Genomic DNA, 13,805 nt, shown 5'->3' with positions numbered 1-13,805 from the left:
AGACGCATTCACCCCCGCCGCAGTCCAATCCCAAAGCGCCAGTCTTCCCCCACCACGTGTGAGCGCGTGTACACCCACGCCCGCCGAAGGCTCGTGGCTGCTCTCGTCTCAGGACGGAGTCACTCGGTCAGTCACTCGGTCACTCAGTAAGCCCGTGGCGCCCTGCGAGAAGGGACGTGTGCGATAAACGTCACGCGCGCACTCGCACGGCAAACATTCAGCAATTCGAATGTCGGGCATCACTCTCCGTGCCTCTATAAGCCCTATATAACCCGTGAATGAATAAATAAATAAATAAATGAAAACATCACTCAACTCGGCGGACATTGGAATTAAAAATAAACAGGAGAATAACAATCATCACTTTGGTTTCACCTAGGAGTTATCGTGTTTGTGTTTTGGTTCTTATTATTTATTCGTTTTTGCGATAAATTCGCAATTGTGTGGGGATCAGCTCCGATGGTGGAACGATTATAAAGTGTGGGAAGTTGTGAAAAAGGTGGCGTCAATAATGTGCGTGACAACGCCACTAAGCGCTAAAAAAATACTCAAGGATACCCGCGGTCAATCGACGAGAACAATTGCGACTAGTGCGAGACCGGCACCAGGATTAACTCGCAACGGTGCCATCACCACAACTGTAACACCTGCATATGGAGGGGAGCATAGCAGACCCCAGCACACGTCGATCATGTAAATATTATCATTGTTAAAATTTTATGAAACAGTTGACGGAAAGTTTAATATTGAAGTGACAGGTTCATTCGAAAATGCGAGTGATTTTTTCGGTTGTTCGATGTCAATGTATGTTTTCCCATCGGTGAAAATCGAATTTTATCACCTGTCAAACGTTAATAAACAGTCTTCATTAAATCTCCGTACACCCATTGGATACAATTGGATGAAATTGAAAGAAAAATGATGAAGTAACACTGAAAATACTTTTGACAGTTGTGTCTCGTCGAAGACGAATCAAATAAAAACGGTATTTCCTGGTGATTGTGGGACTTCACAGAACACAGCACAGATTGTTTTAAAAATAATTCAAATAGCCACAAACTCTAAATAGTTTACGAATCCATGTTTGCACACCGGATTTTGTCATAAAAGCACGTGTTGTTGTTTTCTCCCGTCGAGACGCTGTGTGTGCAACGGCGGCGGGCGATGTGTACGCCGGTGAAACTCCTCTCTATTTCCAGAGTACCAGGAAACGTTGTGTATACTCTATCAGTTTGTTGGCAGGATTATAGAACGACCCTCGTGAACAAGGCATTTCAATCTTGTATATTTGCATAGCATATTTTTTTCACTCTTCTCCTGCGAAATTGCAAAATTACGGAATCACTCGCACCATAATTCTCTCCAGCATTCTGGTTAATATTCCTTGGCCGTTACAAGTGACCAGGAATGAGTCCGTGGGATTATATTTTCTATGTCACTGGCGCGTATGTATGAGACAATTTCGAATCAAGCGAGAAAGACAGACAAGAGAGAATAGCCACCGTGGGGGTGACGCATCATCGATCCGTGTATACCGTTACAGATTGTAATGCTACGCTTGATCGCCAACGTCCTCCGACGAGACTTGTATTTATTTCCGGACGCTAGAGGAATTATATTTTTCCCCCCGTTCTCTCTTCCACCGGTTCTTTACCTCCTTTTACTCAAGCCATCGACGATCTACTGTCAAGGCCGCGGTACAGTGAAATTCTAAAAACTCGTCGATACACAAATAACGTAATACGAGTGTCTGGGATTAATCTCGCTCGTTTTCAATACCATAATATCGAATACATTTTCTCCTTCGGCATATTGAAAGAGATGGAGTACCCAGTGGAAGAAAAATACGAAACTCATCTTCCAAGGGGGAAAAAAGTTTCTCTCCGAGTCGTATGGAGTAGTCTTTATCAAGAAAGGGGATGGAGAATTGAGATTGTACCACTGGAGCTGAGGAAAAGTGGCTTCTCTCGGTGGTACCTCGACGCGCCTCCACGAATTTCCATATTTTTACTCTTCAGAGATCCATTGTACTCACCTATTGCGGTACTGAAACAACAAAATTTCAGGGAGGAGAAATTGTATTTAAACTTTTCCCAATATTTGTAATGCAAATTTATTTTTAATTTTATTACAATGGACAGAGCGAAGGGAAATTGTATAGCCGAATGAGGTTATTCAATTATTTCACCATCTCTCAGTTTACTGAGCCCTTTTGATGCTTAAAATGTTTAAAATTCAATTCGCCCATTAAAGGATTGATGTATTATAAATTAAATTATTACATTACAAAATGATATTGTGTGTGCGCACTCTGAGGGTACATTTTTGAGTTTTATTCCCTTTGCGGTCGGTATAACAGCAATGAGTAATTTTAGAATAATCAAATAATGTGATACCATTGTTTCATTATCGGGGAATTAAATTAGAGATAAAAAGAGGGAACTAGAGTTCGTGGATTTTATTCCCAATATACACTGTTCAAAATTTTTGGCTGGAATTTTCGGTACTCTTCGTGCAAATGTTAATCAAATAACAGTTCCACTGAAATTTCAATGAATTACGTGCTTGAAAATTTACAATTATAGGATGCATAAATCAATCAAAACTAGTAATTGCAGTTCAATTATTCAACGAAAATCAATATAAATAAAGAAGATTCAGGTGAATGTATTCTTGACTTCTTAATTAATTGGAAATCCAGGGAAATTTGGAATTCTATTGAATTTTTAATTCAATTTGAATTTTCATCATTTTGCCCTCTAAATCCAATTTACTGACACTCATCTGAAAATTACTGCTGAACAGTCCTCAAAATTTTATTTTCTTTCCCATTAAAAGCATATGTTGGACCAATTCCACTTTTAATTGACTGAATTCATCACTGGGATTAGAGTAATCATATTAGAAACCAACCAATCTCGCTCAACTCGAGAATTATGATTTGCGAAACAATTTCAAAGTCTTTAATGAAAATAATTGAGTGTTAATTCGATTCTGTCCATCCCTCCATCAGCTGAAAACTAAATTTACCTCTGTATTAATACTAACTAAACAGTAAACTTGATACACTCAATTTTATTCACAATTTACGTTGACTTGTTGGAAAATTTCATGCTGGTAGACTCTCGGCTGATTCATGTCGGACCGTCTCTCTGTGGTTTTAAACTCAAAAGTATATAGACTGCGGTGTGCAAAGCCAAGCCGGTGGATGAGGAGATACGGACTGTAGAATAGGTACTGAGGAGGATGTCAAGTTGGCACCTAACAAGTGACAATTACCGGCGCTAACGAGGCGACTGGGGTTGGGGCCCAGTCTTGAAGGCGGAGGGTATAAGCGGGAATGGAGCAGTTGAAAGATGGGAGGAAGGGAATTGGAATTGAGTTCTCTCGGGGCGCATCCCCCCCGCCACTTGCTCTCTTTGCCCCAACAACGTCTCGATAGTACTTTCGATGCTCGTTTCGTGTTTCTCTGAGTGTACTTGTAGCTATTATGTGCAGGCCAGTTGGAATTGAGTGTTCAACATCATCGAAAGGTCTCATTAAATTCAACATTATTTGGAGTATCAATTAATCGATTTAATTAATTTTGGCAATTGGAGTGATTGAATGAGGGACGAATATTTCCTATAAATGTTCAATTGATCTTGCTAAGCTTCTCTTGACCCTCTGGGATTTAATTTAATGACGATAAACCATTGTGTAGATTTGCAAATTCCACGTACGACGGGTATTGTGAAGTTGGAATCGTTAAAGTGGGTATGGAATCTGTGGCGTGGTTTGACTCACACTCCTCCGGCATAACGACAGCTACGAAAGCGCGCTAACCTGTGGGTGGGCAACAGCCAAAATCGTATATACGAGCCTCGACAATGATGTACGGTCCGTATGGTGAACCGCGCACTCCTACCCTACTACTATCATACTGATCCCTTGTATTTTCTCTCCCTCCTATTCTCCGTTTCTCCTGTACTACACGCAAACCCTATCCCCCGTATCCAACACACGCCTCCGTAATCCATACACTAATTGCACTCCTCAAATGTGCAGTGTCGGATTTTATAGTACGGTTATAACCCATGGAACAAATGACAATGAATCTGCTGTTATCACGGCCTGGCTATTCCAGACGTTTCCTCGTTATCTTCACCCTCTTATCTTTTTTTTTCAATCTCAGGGAGTTTCATTAATAGTAAATTCAACCCGGTGGATAAAGAGAATCTCTGTGAAATGTCGGAATATTTTAAAAGGAAAATACAATTTTTATTCTGTTACTGAACGGCTTTTGCAAATTTTGTTTATTTTTCTTAAGATATTACGAGTCATTTGGAGGATTTGGAAATTTTCAAAATTTAATTTAGTGGTTAGTAATGAAATATCGGATCATCATAGACGAAACATACAATATTTAACTATTGTTGAAAGGCTTTCGTGAATTTTTTCTTTTTTTTATCGATTGAGTGGAGTTGAGTTGAGACATATCAAGTAGTTTGGAACTAGAAGTTTTGTGAGATTGAATTAAATTCAATGATTAATAATTAAATTCTGAAGAGAGTCCTTGAAAAATCGAACAATCTTATCGAAAATTCCTGTTGCTTGTTCGTTTTTTCCAATTAGGATAAGGCAAAGGATATGCATTTTTTCTTCCTTTGCTTGAGTGAAATTAAAGGATTCGAGGTGATTGTTGAATAGAAATAATTGGGTTTTTTTAACGTCATTAGTGATGCCACGAAACGTGAGAGAAACGAGACATGACGAGACGAGACGAGAATAGCCGATCGAAAACGAGAGAAACGAGAGGCGAGACGAGAGTCGAGAGAGCCTCACCCTGTCTGCCCCGCTGTGTATTTTTTTCCATACAAATTGGATTTTAGAGACGAGACAGGACGAGAAAATCTCTCAATTCTCGACGAGACGAGAGAAGAAATTGTTCTCGTATTTCGATACGAGACGAGACGAGAAGATGCAGTTTCCCGTTTCATCTCGTCTCGCGGCATCACTGAACGGCATTAAGTCAGCTCGTAATGAATGTCAAGTATTGCCATTGATCATACTCATGATCAATATTCATCTTGTATGCTGACTAATGAATAACTATAAATATAATTTTCATATGGTCTTTTGATAAAATATGATTCAAATATTTTAGAGGTACCGACTGTAATGGTTTGGTGGGTGAGGTGTTGCTCCGGCGGACATCCAAGCTAAGCAGTATTGAGCTGGGTTAATACTTGGATGGGTGACCGCTTAGGAACACCTCGTTCGCACAAAACATTGCGGGCGGTAGGTACGGTGTGGCGGCCTAGTGTCTCCATCTAGTCAGTGTGACAGATCGATATATTAGGGCACTGCACAATCGGCCAGCTGTGCGACTGGGGTTTTACATGATTTCCCGTGCAGTCCTAGCTCGAATGGGGCACAGCTAAGAGTAAGACGGCCATGATACCGCAGATAACAATGAGAGGAAAAGAAAAGGAGGGGAGGCAGGCTAGAGGAGGGGTTTCAAATCGAGAATTACTTCGATAAAACCAATGAAATAGAAAAAATAAAAAAATAAATAAAAAATATTTTAGAGGTTTTATATTTGCAAGATTGGTGAGATTTTCAAATTTAATTCAATGATTAGAAATTGATTGCAACAAGAAGATGGTACTGAATTTTCATAATTTATATTCATCCAGTATTCAAACGATTTTCCACGAGATCTCATCAACTACTATTAAACATACCCATAAATTAGCCCTCGAAACTTTTCTGAAACAATACACATGAATTTCCACCTCTATTGCAATCTGCGAGTTTGTTCCCAATTCCTCTAATAATAAACGACAAAAATGTCATCTGTTAGTTATTTATGTTCCAATATGGGGAAGTGGAAAGAATATAAAGAGATAAATTAATGCAACGGGGTCAATTAAAATTAATAAAAAAAATTGCCACTTTTTTTTTACGTTTTTATGGCTTCAAAGGCAAAAACTTGGATGTGTATTCGCGTGTTTTCACAGGGAGGGAACACGACATAATCGTGAAACGGGATCTCACAGCTTATTTTTTTTTATTTCACAAATTATTTATTTTTAGAGCCCTAGTTAATGAATATCCAGTGGTGAAAGTGAAGTACGAGTGTGGGTTTTTGCCTTTTATGTCTTAAAATATGATCCGTGTGTTTACTGTGGAGTCTCCCTCCCGTTTCCTCACGAGCGGAAGCAATACTCGATTAGAAAAATTGATCATTCCGAATCTTCCTTGCGTCTTCAAAGTCGCTCCAATTTTTCAATATATCGTTAACGACACCGGAAGACACGGGGAAGATCACAGTTGTCTCATCCTTGATGGCCATAAAAATGAGGACGACAAGAGTCGTTCGAATATCGCTCCGATGTTGTAGGGGAGGGTAGGCCAAAACGGACTAGGCGGGCAAAACGGACCACCGACAGAAAATTGGTCATTTTTGTTTTTGTTTCGGAAAGGAAGCAAAAACAAAAAATTCAAAGTCATTTGTGGTTTGAGGTGATTAGGAAATCTCATCAAATTGCGGTTCAACGACACTCGTCTATAAAACCCCTGTGACGGTTACGATCCAAGAAACTCATTTTCAATTCAACACATTCAGTGTTCCTAATTTGAGGGAAAAAAATACTAATTTTTTGCCAGTGGTCCGTTTTGCCCTGCGGTCCATTTTGCCCTACCCTCCCCTAGTTATTGGACTCATGAAGACCGAGGAAGATTTGGAAAAGACAAAAATCATTCCTGTTTATTGACGTTTGGAGCGACACCGATCGTCCTTCGGTCGCTCTATAGTCTTCATTTTTGGGGATATCGGTCAGTACGTCTGTCCTTGTCTAATTTTTATGGTCGGTGCTCGGTGGTTCTGGGAAGGGGGAGGGGTCCCGCGCGCATTTGTTAATAAAAAATAAATTATACATATGAATTAAAAATATTTGATTTATCCATTTAACTGTGAGAATTTTTCCCATCCAAATTTCAGCCAATAGAATTCCACCATTCGACGTCACGTGGTACAACCTACAGGGTTTTCAACTGATTATTTTTCCAACCCAAATATCGGGCAATATAATTGGCCCATTCGACATCACGTGGTACAAGCTACAGGGTTTTCAACTGATAATTTTTTGATAATTTTCTCTGGTAGTTGCTATATAAAAAACAAAACATGCAGTCGAATTAACCCCTCGTCAAACTGACAGATTGAATTCAATTGTGTCGTTGTGTTAATTATACAATTTTCGTTTCTCAATTGTGAGTTTCGTCTCATGGTCCAAAGTTAGTCTCATGGTAACGTTTTTTAAGGCAAAAGTGAATGAATAGTCCAAATCAAAAGTAAAAATAAAATAATATTTAAGAATCTTTCTCAATTCTTAGCATCAATGTCTGGCAAAATTTTAGTTTAAAATCCATAGAGCTATTCCAACTGTTTTTCTGTATCAGTTTCTATGTGGAAAATCCGTGAGAAGAATTTTTGAAATTCGAATACTACTACAGTGACACAGATGATGATACAAAAATCTGATTTTTCATGAAAGTCAATAGGGAATGCAAAAAATGGAAGCCTCATTAACTGGTGAACTATAGAGGCTGTAATTTCGACATTTTGAACGAGTCTTCAAGTAGCAAATCAATACATTCTTGATTTATTCAGAAGTTTTGGTATTTTATCCATTCGCACCATTTAACTTTTATAGTTCTTTAGGAAAAACTGAGTAATGAATAATTATATAAATAATGCAAATCGATAGGTTCAATAACTATCGATCAGTCGTGTAGAAGCTCTTTGAATTTGTAGAATTCACTAATTACATCAATTAAAAAACTATTAATTGATATTCTCAGATACTCACCTCTCAATTTTGATACTCTGAAGCCGTAGGTTTTGCAGTACTTCCGTGCCTTTCACGTTGATCGAATTCAGCATTCTCATTCTAATCCTTTTGCAACATACGCCTCACTAGGGATATTTTTTCATCTTTTGACAATGCAATCGTAGATATTTTATAAAACACTCAGAAAAACAAAACGAAATGATAACAGAAAGCAACGGAGCACTCCGTGCTGTAGTTAGCTGAATAGTGAGCCTCCTGGTAGTTTTTCTTTACTATAGTTTCGTTCAAATACCATAGTTAGTTGCATGGGAATTGTATCTAACCCCCTCTCCCTTGCGATCCTCACGCTCCTACTTCTTTTCAACAAAAAAAGGGAAAACCCCCGAAAAAGAATGAGGTAGGTACCCCTCCATTTCCAGGGACCATTTTATGGTGGTTCCTTCACCATTAGAGTTTACTGGTTCCGGGCTGAGTGTTGGAGATAACAATTTGAAGATACATCTTGGCTGCATCATTAAAAACTTACGGAATTTGTTTTGCTAGTATCACGTTTAATGATTTTTCATTGAAAATGATTTTTCTTTCCAAAAAATGGATGATTTACAAATTTTTTAAGATCGACGATTTCATGACAGATGTATCATATCTACGTCATAATGGATTTTCTCAGTAAAATGTTGTCAATGTAATATTTATTTCAATATTATTAAAAAAAATTCCAAGTGTCACTGATGAGCGAAATTTTCCAACTCTAGAATAAAATTTCCATAAAGTGGTGAAAACATGAAAAACTAAAATCGTTCCCGAAAACCCGGAAAAAAAATCCGAGAACAAAAGGAATCGTCGCTTTTGAAGATACGAGAAAGACTCAAAACGACCAATTTTTCGACTCGGATAGCAACGTGCGGGGCAACAGAGTTTGTACGAAAAGTTGGGAGAAGGGTACTGGATCGATAGGCGAGAGTGTCCTTTGCGGTTAGCCGTAGCTCTGTGGATATTGTTGACTTCACAAGTTAGTTACACTGCGTGGTCTCGGGGCTTCCTGGATACCCTATAGATCCCGCGTATCGCACAAAAAGGGTTGGTGTAAGGGAGAGAAGACAATTGCCAACCCTATTTTATCATTGATATAGTTTTTAAGTTAAAATATGGAAAGGGGTATAAATGAAGTAGCCATGGAAGTTGGAGACAATGGAATTATTATCTCTTTTTCGCACTTATACCAACTCGCCATCCGGAGAACCAGTGACAGGCCTGTTGCCATTGTTCCTACGGTCGTGTTACCCACCACCACTGGTTTCTCTCATTTCTATCGAATTGAAACGGAATGAAAAATAATGAAGGAGGATTTTTAAAAATAAAAAGCCAAGTCGAGTGGATATAATGCGATGTGCTTTTTTGAGTTGGAATAAAAATAATAATGCTGGATTAACATACTTTTGTTAGTATGGAAAGGAATCCGCCGGTATCAATTACATATTTCAGTTGAATGACATTCATTTTTTTGTAATTATAATTTTCTATGCTTTAGGTTATGAATTTTAATAGTTGAGTTATCGTTTCTTGTGGCAACAATCACAAAGTTTTTCCTAGTTGAAACGACTTGTATTGAAAAGTGCATGTGGTTAGAGCAAAAGCCAACATTAAAAGTTTTCCTGTCGATAAAAGGAGGATGAAGAGTGTACTAACACGCTCGACACAATTTCCTATGCAACCTCGTTACGTCGCTGGCGTTAATTAATTTTCAAAGGTCTTCTCGCCCTCTCTTTTTTCTGTTAATTTAATTTCACTGAGGCGAGGAAGAGAGTGACGAGGGCTCGTTAAAGAGTTTCTGTGGTTTAGTATTTTTTAAATTTTTTCCGAGGGATTTCCACGGTTTAGATCGTTCTTTTTGTCAGTACAATGGGTATTGATTATTCGGGATTTAAGAGGTAAAGATAAATTCAAAATTATTCTGAACAGTTTAATGGAATATTTAATGAATACTTTCATTTGAAACTGTAACAATGAAGCAGTATCTCCCCGCTTTTGCCATTTCCATAGAACGCAAAACCCATGACTGGTTGAAATAAATCCACTTTCTCCCCCCTCCCTCTTTTATTCAGTGAATTGCAGCGGGGCAGGTTAATTAATTGTGGCTGAAACTAATTAATTTTTGTTCGTTTTTCTCTGTCCACAGGATGGTCCGCATGATCGGCGATGAATTCCTCACCGAGGAACGGGACCGAAAATATTATGCGGATCACTACACGTGTTGCCCACCTCCGCTATTCATTATCCTTATTACGCTGGTCGAGGTAAGCTGAATGAAAAACGCGTAATTGTGTAGAGAACAAAATGGAGAGAAAATCAGTTTGTAAAATGTGGGCTTAATTATCCTCTGCTTATTGAATAATTTAATAGCGCAGAAACGTCAATTATATGAAAATTTAAAAAAAATTATATTTCTCATTGTCTCTCTGTCTTGTGATATGAATAATTGAAAGAGCATAATAATACTGGCGATAATGAAGGGAAATATAAGCCGAGTGGAATAGTCACACATTTGTGTGTCGCGTTTGGTGGCCAGTATTTCGGCTATCCAAATAATAATAATAATAATTAATCACAGAACAATCATAAAGCCAGGGACGCACTGGACTTTAGTCGGTCCGATTCCTCGTGTTCTTTCTACCCTCTCTAGCCTCATCTATAAATGTCCCTCTCACTACTGTACGGTATAAACCTAAATTAATGATAATGGTGGCGTGAATTAATTTTCCAGTGGTGATTGCAATATTAATTTATAAAGCAACTACTATTACGTTCGGCTGTATTATCCTGTATATGGATGGATGTACAACCTATAACTACTGATTTATCTTCTACTCTTTTATTCTGTTCATCCCATTAGATGTATTTTCGTTTATTTTCTTCTATAGTAATGTTTACGTCGGGTGGATCACGAGCAAACAGAAAACCATAAACTTTTATTCCGGAGTGAATTACGAGGGGACAATGGAAGTAAAGTATACGCTGTATTTTCTTGGTGGAAAACGGGAAAATGAAGATACTCGGGATTCGATATAAATATAGAGAGGGAATGAAAAATAAATATGATTAGATGAATGGAAGAATAGTTTTATCCATGAATGATTTAAAAATGAATATCGGAATATCGGACTAGAATTGAGTACCTAAACATTCTTTTAATGAAATGTCATCGCGAATTTCCTCCTTCCTCGGTTCGCCCAATTAGAGCGCAGTATTCGAGGTCACGTGGTACTTTCACGTCGGTTTTTTTTTTGATAATTCACCAGGCTACTAGTGAATTACCAAAATGATAATTCCACAGTTGCCTGTCAATTGTTCTTTCTGGTTTTGATATTTCAATTCATGAAAAAAAATTGTGGGAAGTTGTGTTGATTTGATTTGAGAAAAAGAATTATTAAAAATGAGTCGGTTTGGCCAAAACTCTTTACGAGAAATCGATAACAAGATTAACCATTTTTTTTTACTTCTATGAGATGTTCGTGTAAAGTGCCACGTGACCTCGACCACTGCACTCTGATTGGTCGAACCCAGGAGGAAGGAAATTCTCATTTTTAAAGTTTTCAATTGCTCAGATAAATTTATTTAAAAATCTCCTTTCTTAGACCATTATGCGGTCACCATTAGCAATGCTAACAACTAATAAGCAGAGGGGGAAAAAAATTCATCAAAAAATTAAATTTTTGAGGAAATTCTCCTCCGAATACCCCTCGACCTTCGAAATTCATGGGATATTTCCCTCAAGTTTCCCTGCGTTTCAGCGATCGGGATGAGTTTTGCAGACAAATCATCCCTCGACGTTGCAACACAATAAAACTCGGGAAATATTCGATAATTTTGAAGATCTTGGGGTATTACAACGGATAATTTGTCAGACTGCATGTTATCTTCATTTCCGAGATTAAATTGATGAAATAGGGGGAAAAATCATGAAATTTTACATTTTACTGTAAATTCAATGATTTAGTGGACCCAAAATTTATAACAGTATGTCTGAGAAAAAATATTCCTTCGCTTTTGTTTAATCATTGTGTCCAATGATTTAACATTAATCCATAGAATGTACGTAGATCGTAAATGGTGTCAGGACAAGATCCATCCGTGTCCTATCGTAATACTCCCCATGACCCAAGAGAGAAAAGCCCTATATCGAGACACCGAAACGAGACAGTACGATAAGGCACAAGGAGTTAGTTGGATATTACCTGATATTACCAAGACGTTGCTATCATCTCCCTTCCTACCCATCTCTGTCTATCCTCTATTCCATTCCTCCTTAATTCTCTCTGTGTCTATAGAGAATCACGTAACACACGCTGGACAGTGAGAAGGAGTAAGTGAGTAAGAGTGTGCGGGAGGGGGGGGGGAGTAAAAAGGACATGCTTCTCTATCCTTTACTCTATCCTAACTAGTTGCCGAGTCAACTAACCTCGTTATACAGAAAACGACATTAGACACCCCTTTGCTTCGTTACTGCGTCCGTGTTACTCGTGTTCCTTTATATTTCGTGAAAGCGGGGAGAACAAAAATTATATTAAATTCAATTTAGGGGGATATACTCTTAGTTTCATCAATTTTCTAGGAGAATTTTATTATTCTGGGTTGCAAAGGGCACAAGACTTTCACCAAATTAAATAATTTAATCATTTCTCCATTGTTCGGGACTTGATACATTTTGTTCATTCCACACAGAAACTGTTTACTTTTATTACTGGAGGCAGACTGATTCAATTACAGAAGAAAACTTGGATTATTACCTCATGAACAGTTGCCGTAAGTGATAAGAATTTCCATTTTATCATGATGCATTGGAAAAACTATTTGACATTTACGAGGGAGTGAAAAAATTGTCCTTCCCTCGTCAGTTAGAGACAAATAAAAGAGTCATAAGAACTTGAAAAGTATCTCAAAGATAAAAACGAGTAAGAAGATGAGTGTTCATTTCTGCACTTGTATTAAACTCTCTGTGAGTGCGCATTTCGTCATTACAGTTCGATCGAGATCGTTTTGCGAAGATTACTTATACGCAAGCGAACGAGAGAGATTGAGAGAAATAACCGAACGAAAACAGAAGAAGAGAGAGTGAAGGAAGTGAGCACCTGCTGCTAGACGCCATAAAAGTTTCAGGGCCGGCACACGACGAGCCTCGTTACCCTGAACGCGGGTCGTACATTTTGTCTCACTTCTCCAGTTGAAAAAAGGGTGAAATGATAACGCACACAGGGGTATATAAAGTTGTACATACAGTTGTAATCTAAGAGAGATGCGTTATCGTTAAGTTTTCCCATGGGGGTGACTTTTCGCTGGGCAATCGATTCTACTGGAGCCAACACGAGCCCCGAGGGACACTAGGCAGACTATGCGTGCCAGAATCGGAAAAAATGTATACCCTGCCTTTCGACCAAGAAATTCCAACAATTCCAACACCAAAAATCAATTAAAAAGGGGAACTTCGTTTTACCAGTCGACAAAAAAAAATCAGAGACACTCGTGACAATTTAATTAAGACATTTTAATTGATCAATAATTAATTTATCGCCGATGGAAACACGAACGTACTCTCATTATTCATAACGATCATGAGTACTCTCCCCTTTAATCCAATCCCCTATATGCATTTTCGTGCCCACACAATTCTGTCGATTGCGTGTCCCATCGTCCATAATTTCTCCTCCCTCCTGCTCCTGCTCCTCATCGCCTCCACATTACTCTCCCTATATTCACCATAATTATCGAGTCGTTGCCGCATAAAAGTGAGGCACACAAAAAAAATACAAGCACAGGGTTAAACACTCTGGTGTTCGCATTCCACTCGGGACTTTATCTGCGTAACTCTCCCCCTGCGTTCCACGAACGTCTGCTCTCGTTTCGTCGAACAGAGTCATTTCTTCGGGGCAATCGGTTTGATCGCATCGCAGAAATAATCCCCCCCCCCTC

General features: G+C 38.5%; 1 protein-coding gene across 1 annotated transcript in view; it reads left to right on the top strand.

The window, feature by feature from the left end:
* The first annotated feature begins 152 nt into the window (after positions 1-152).
* The window catches only part of LOC107045700 (protein rhomboid), a 68,800-nt gene continuing 55,147 nt past the window's right edge, over positions 153-13,805 (top strand). The window contains exons 1-2 of the mRNA XM_015268036.1: positions 153-693; positions 10,018-10,135. Of these exons, the coding sequence (XP_015123522.1) occupies positions 512-693; positions 10,018-10,135 (300 nt within the window). The 5' untranslated portion in view covers positions 153-511. The remainder of the gene's footprint in view (positions 694-10,017; positions 10,136-13,805) is intronic.

Source organism: Diachasma alloeum, unplaced genomic scaffold (genome assembly GCF_001412515.2).
Source record: "Diachasma alloeum isolate Michigan unplaced genomic scaffold, Dall2.0 Dall_scaffold_00181, whole genome shotgun sequence".
In the NCBI taxonomy this organism is placed as follows: Eukaryota; Metazoa; Arthropoda; class Insecta; order Hymenoptera; family Braconidae; genus Diachasma; species Diachasma alloeum.
Note: the sequence above shows the minus strand (reverse complement) of the source record. Positions and strands in the feature narration are given on the sequence as shown.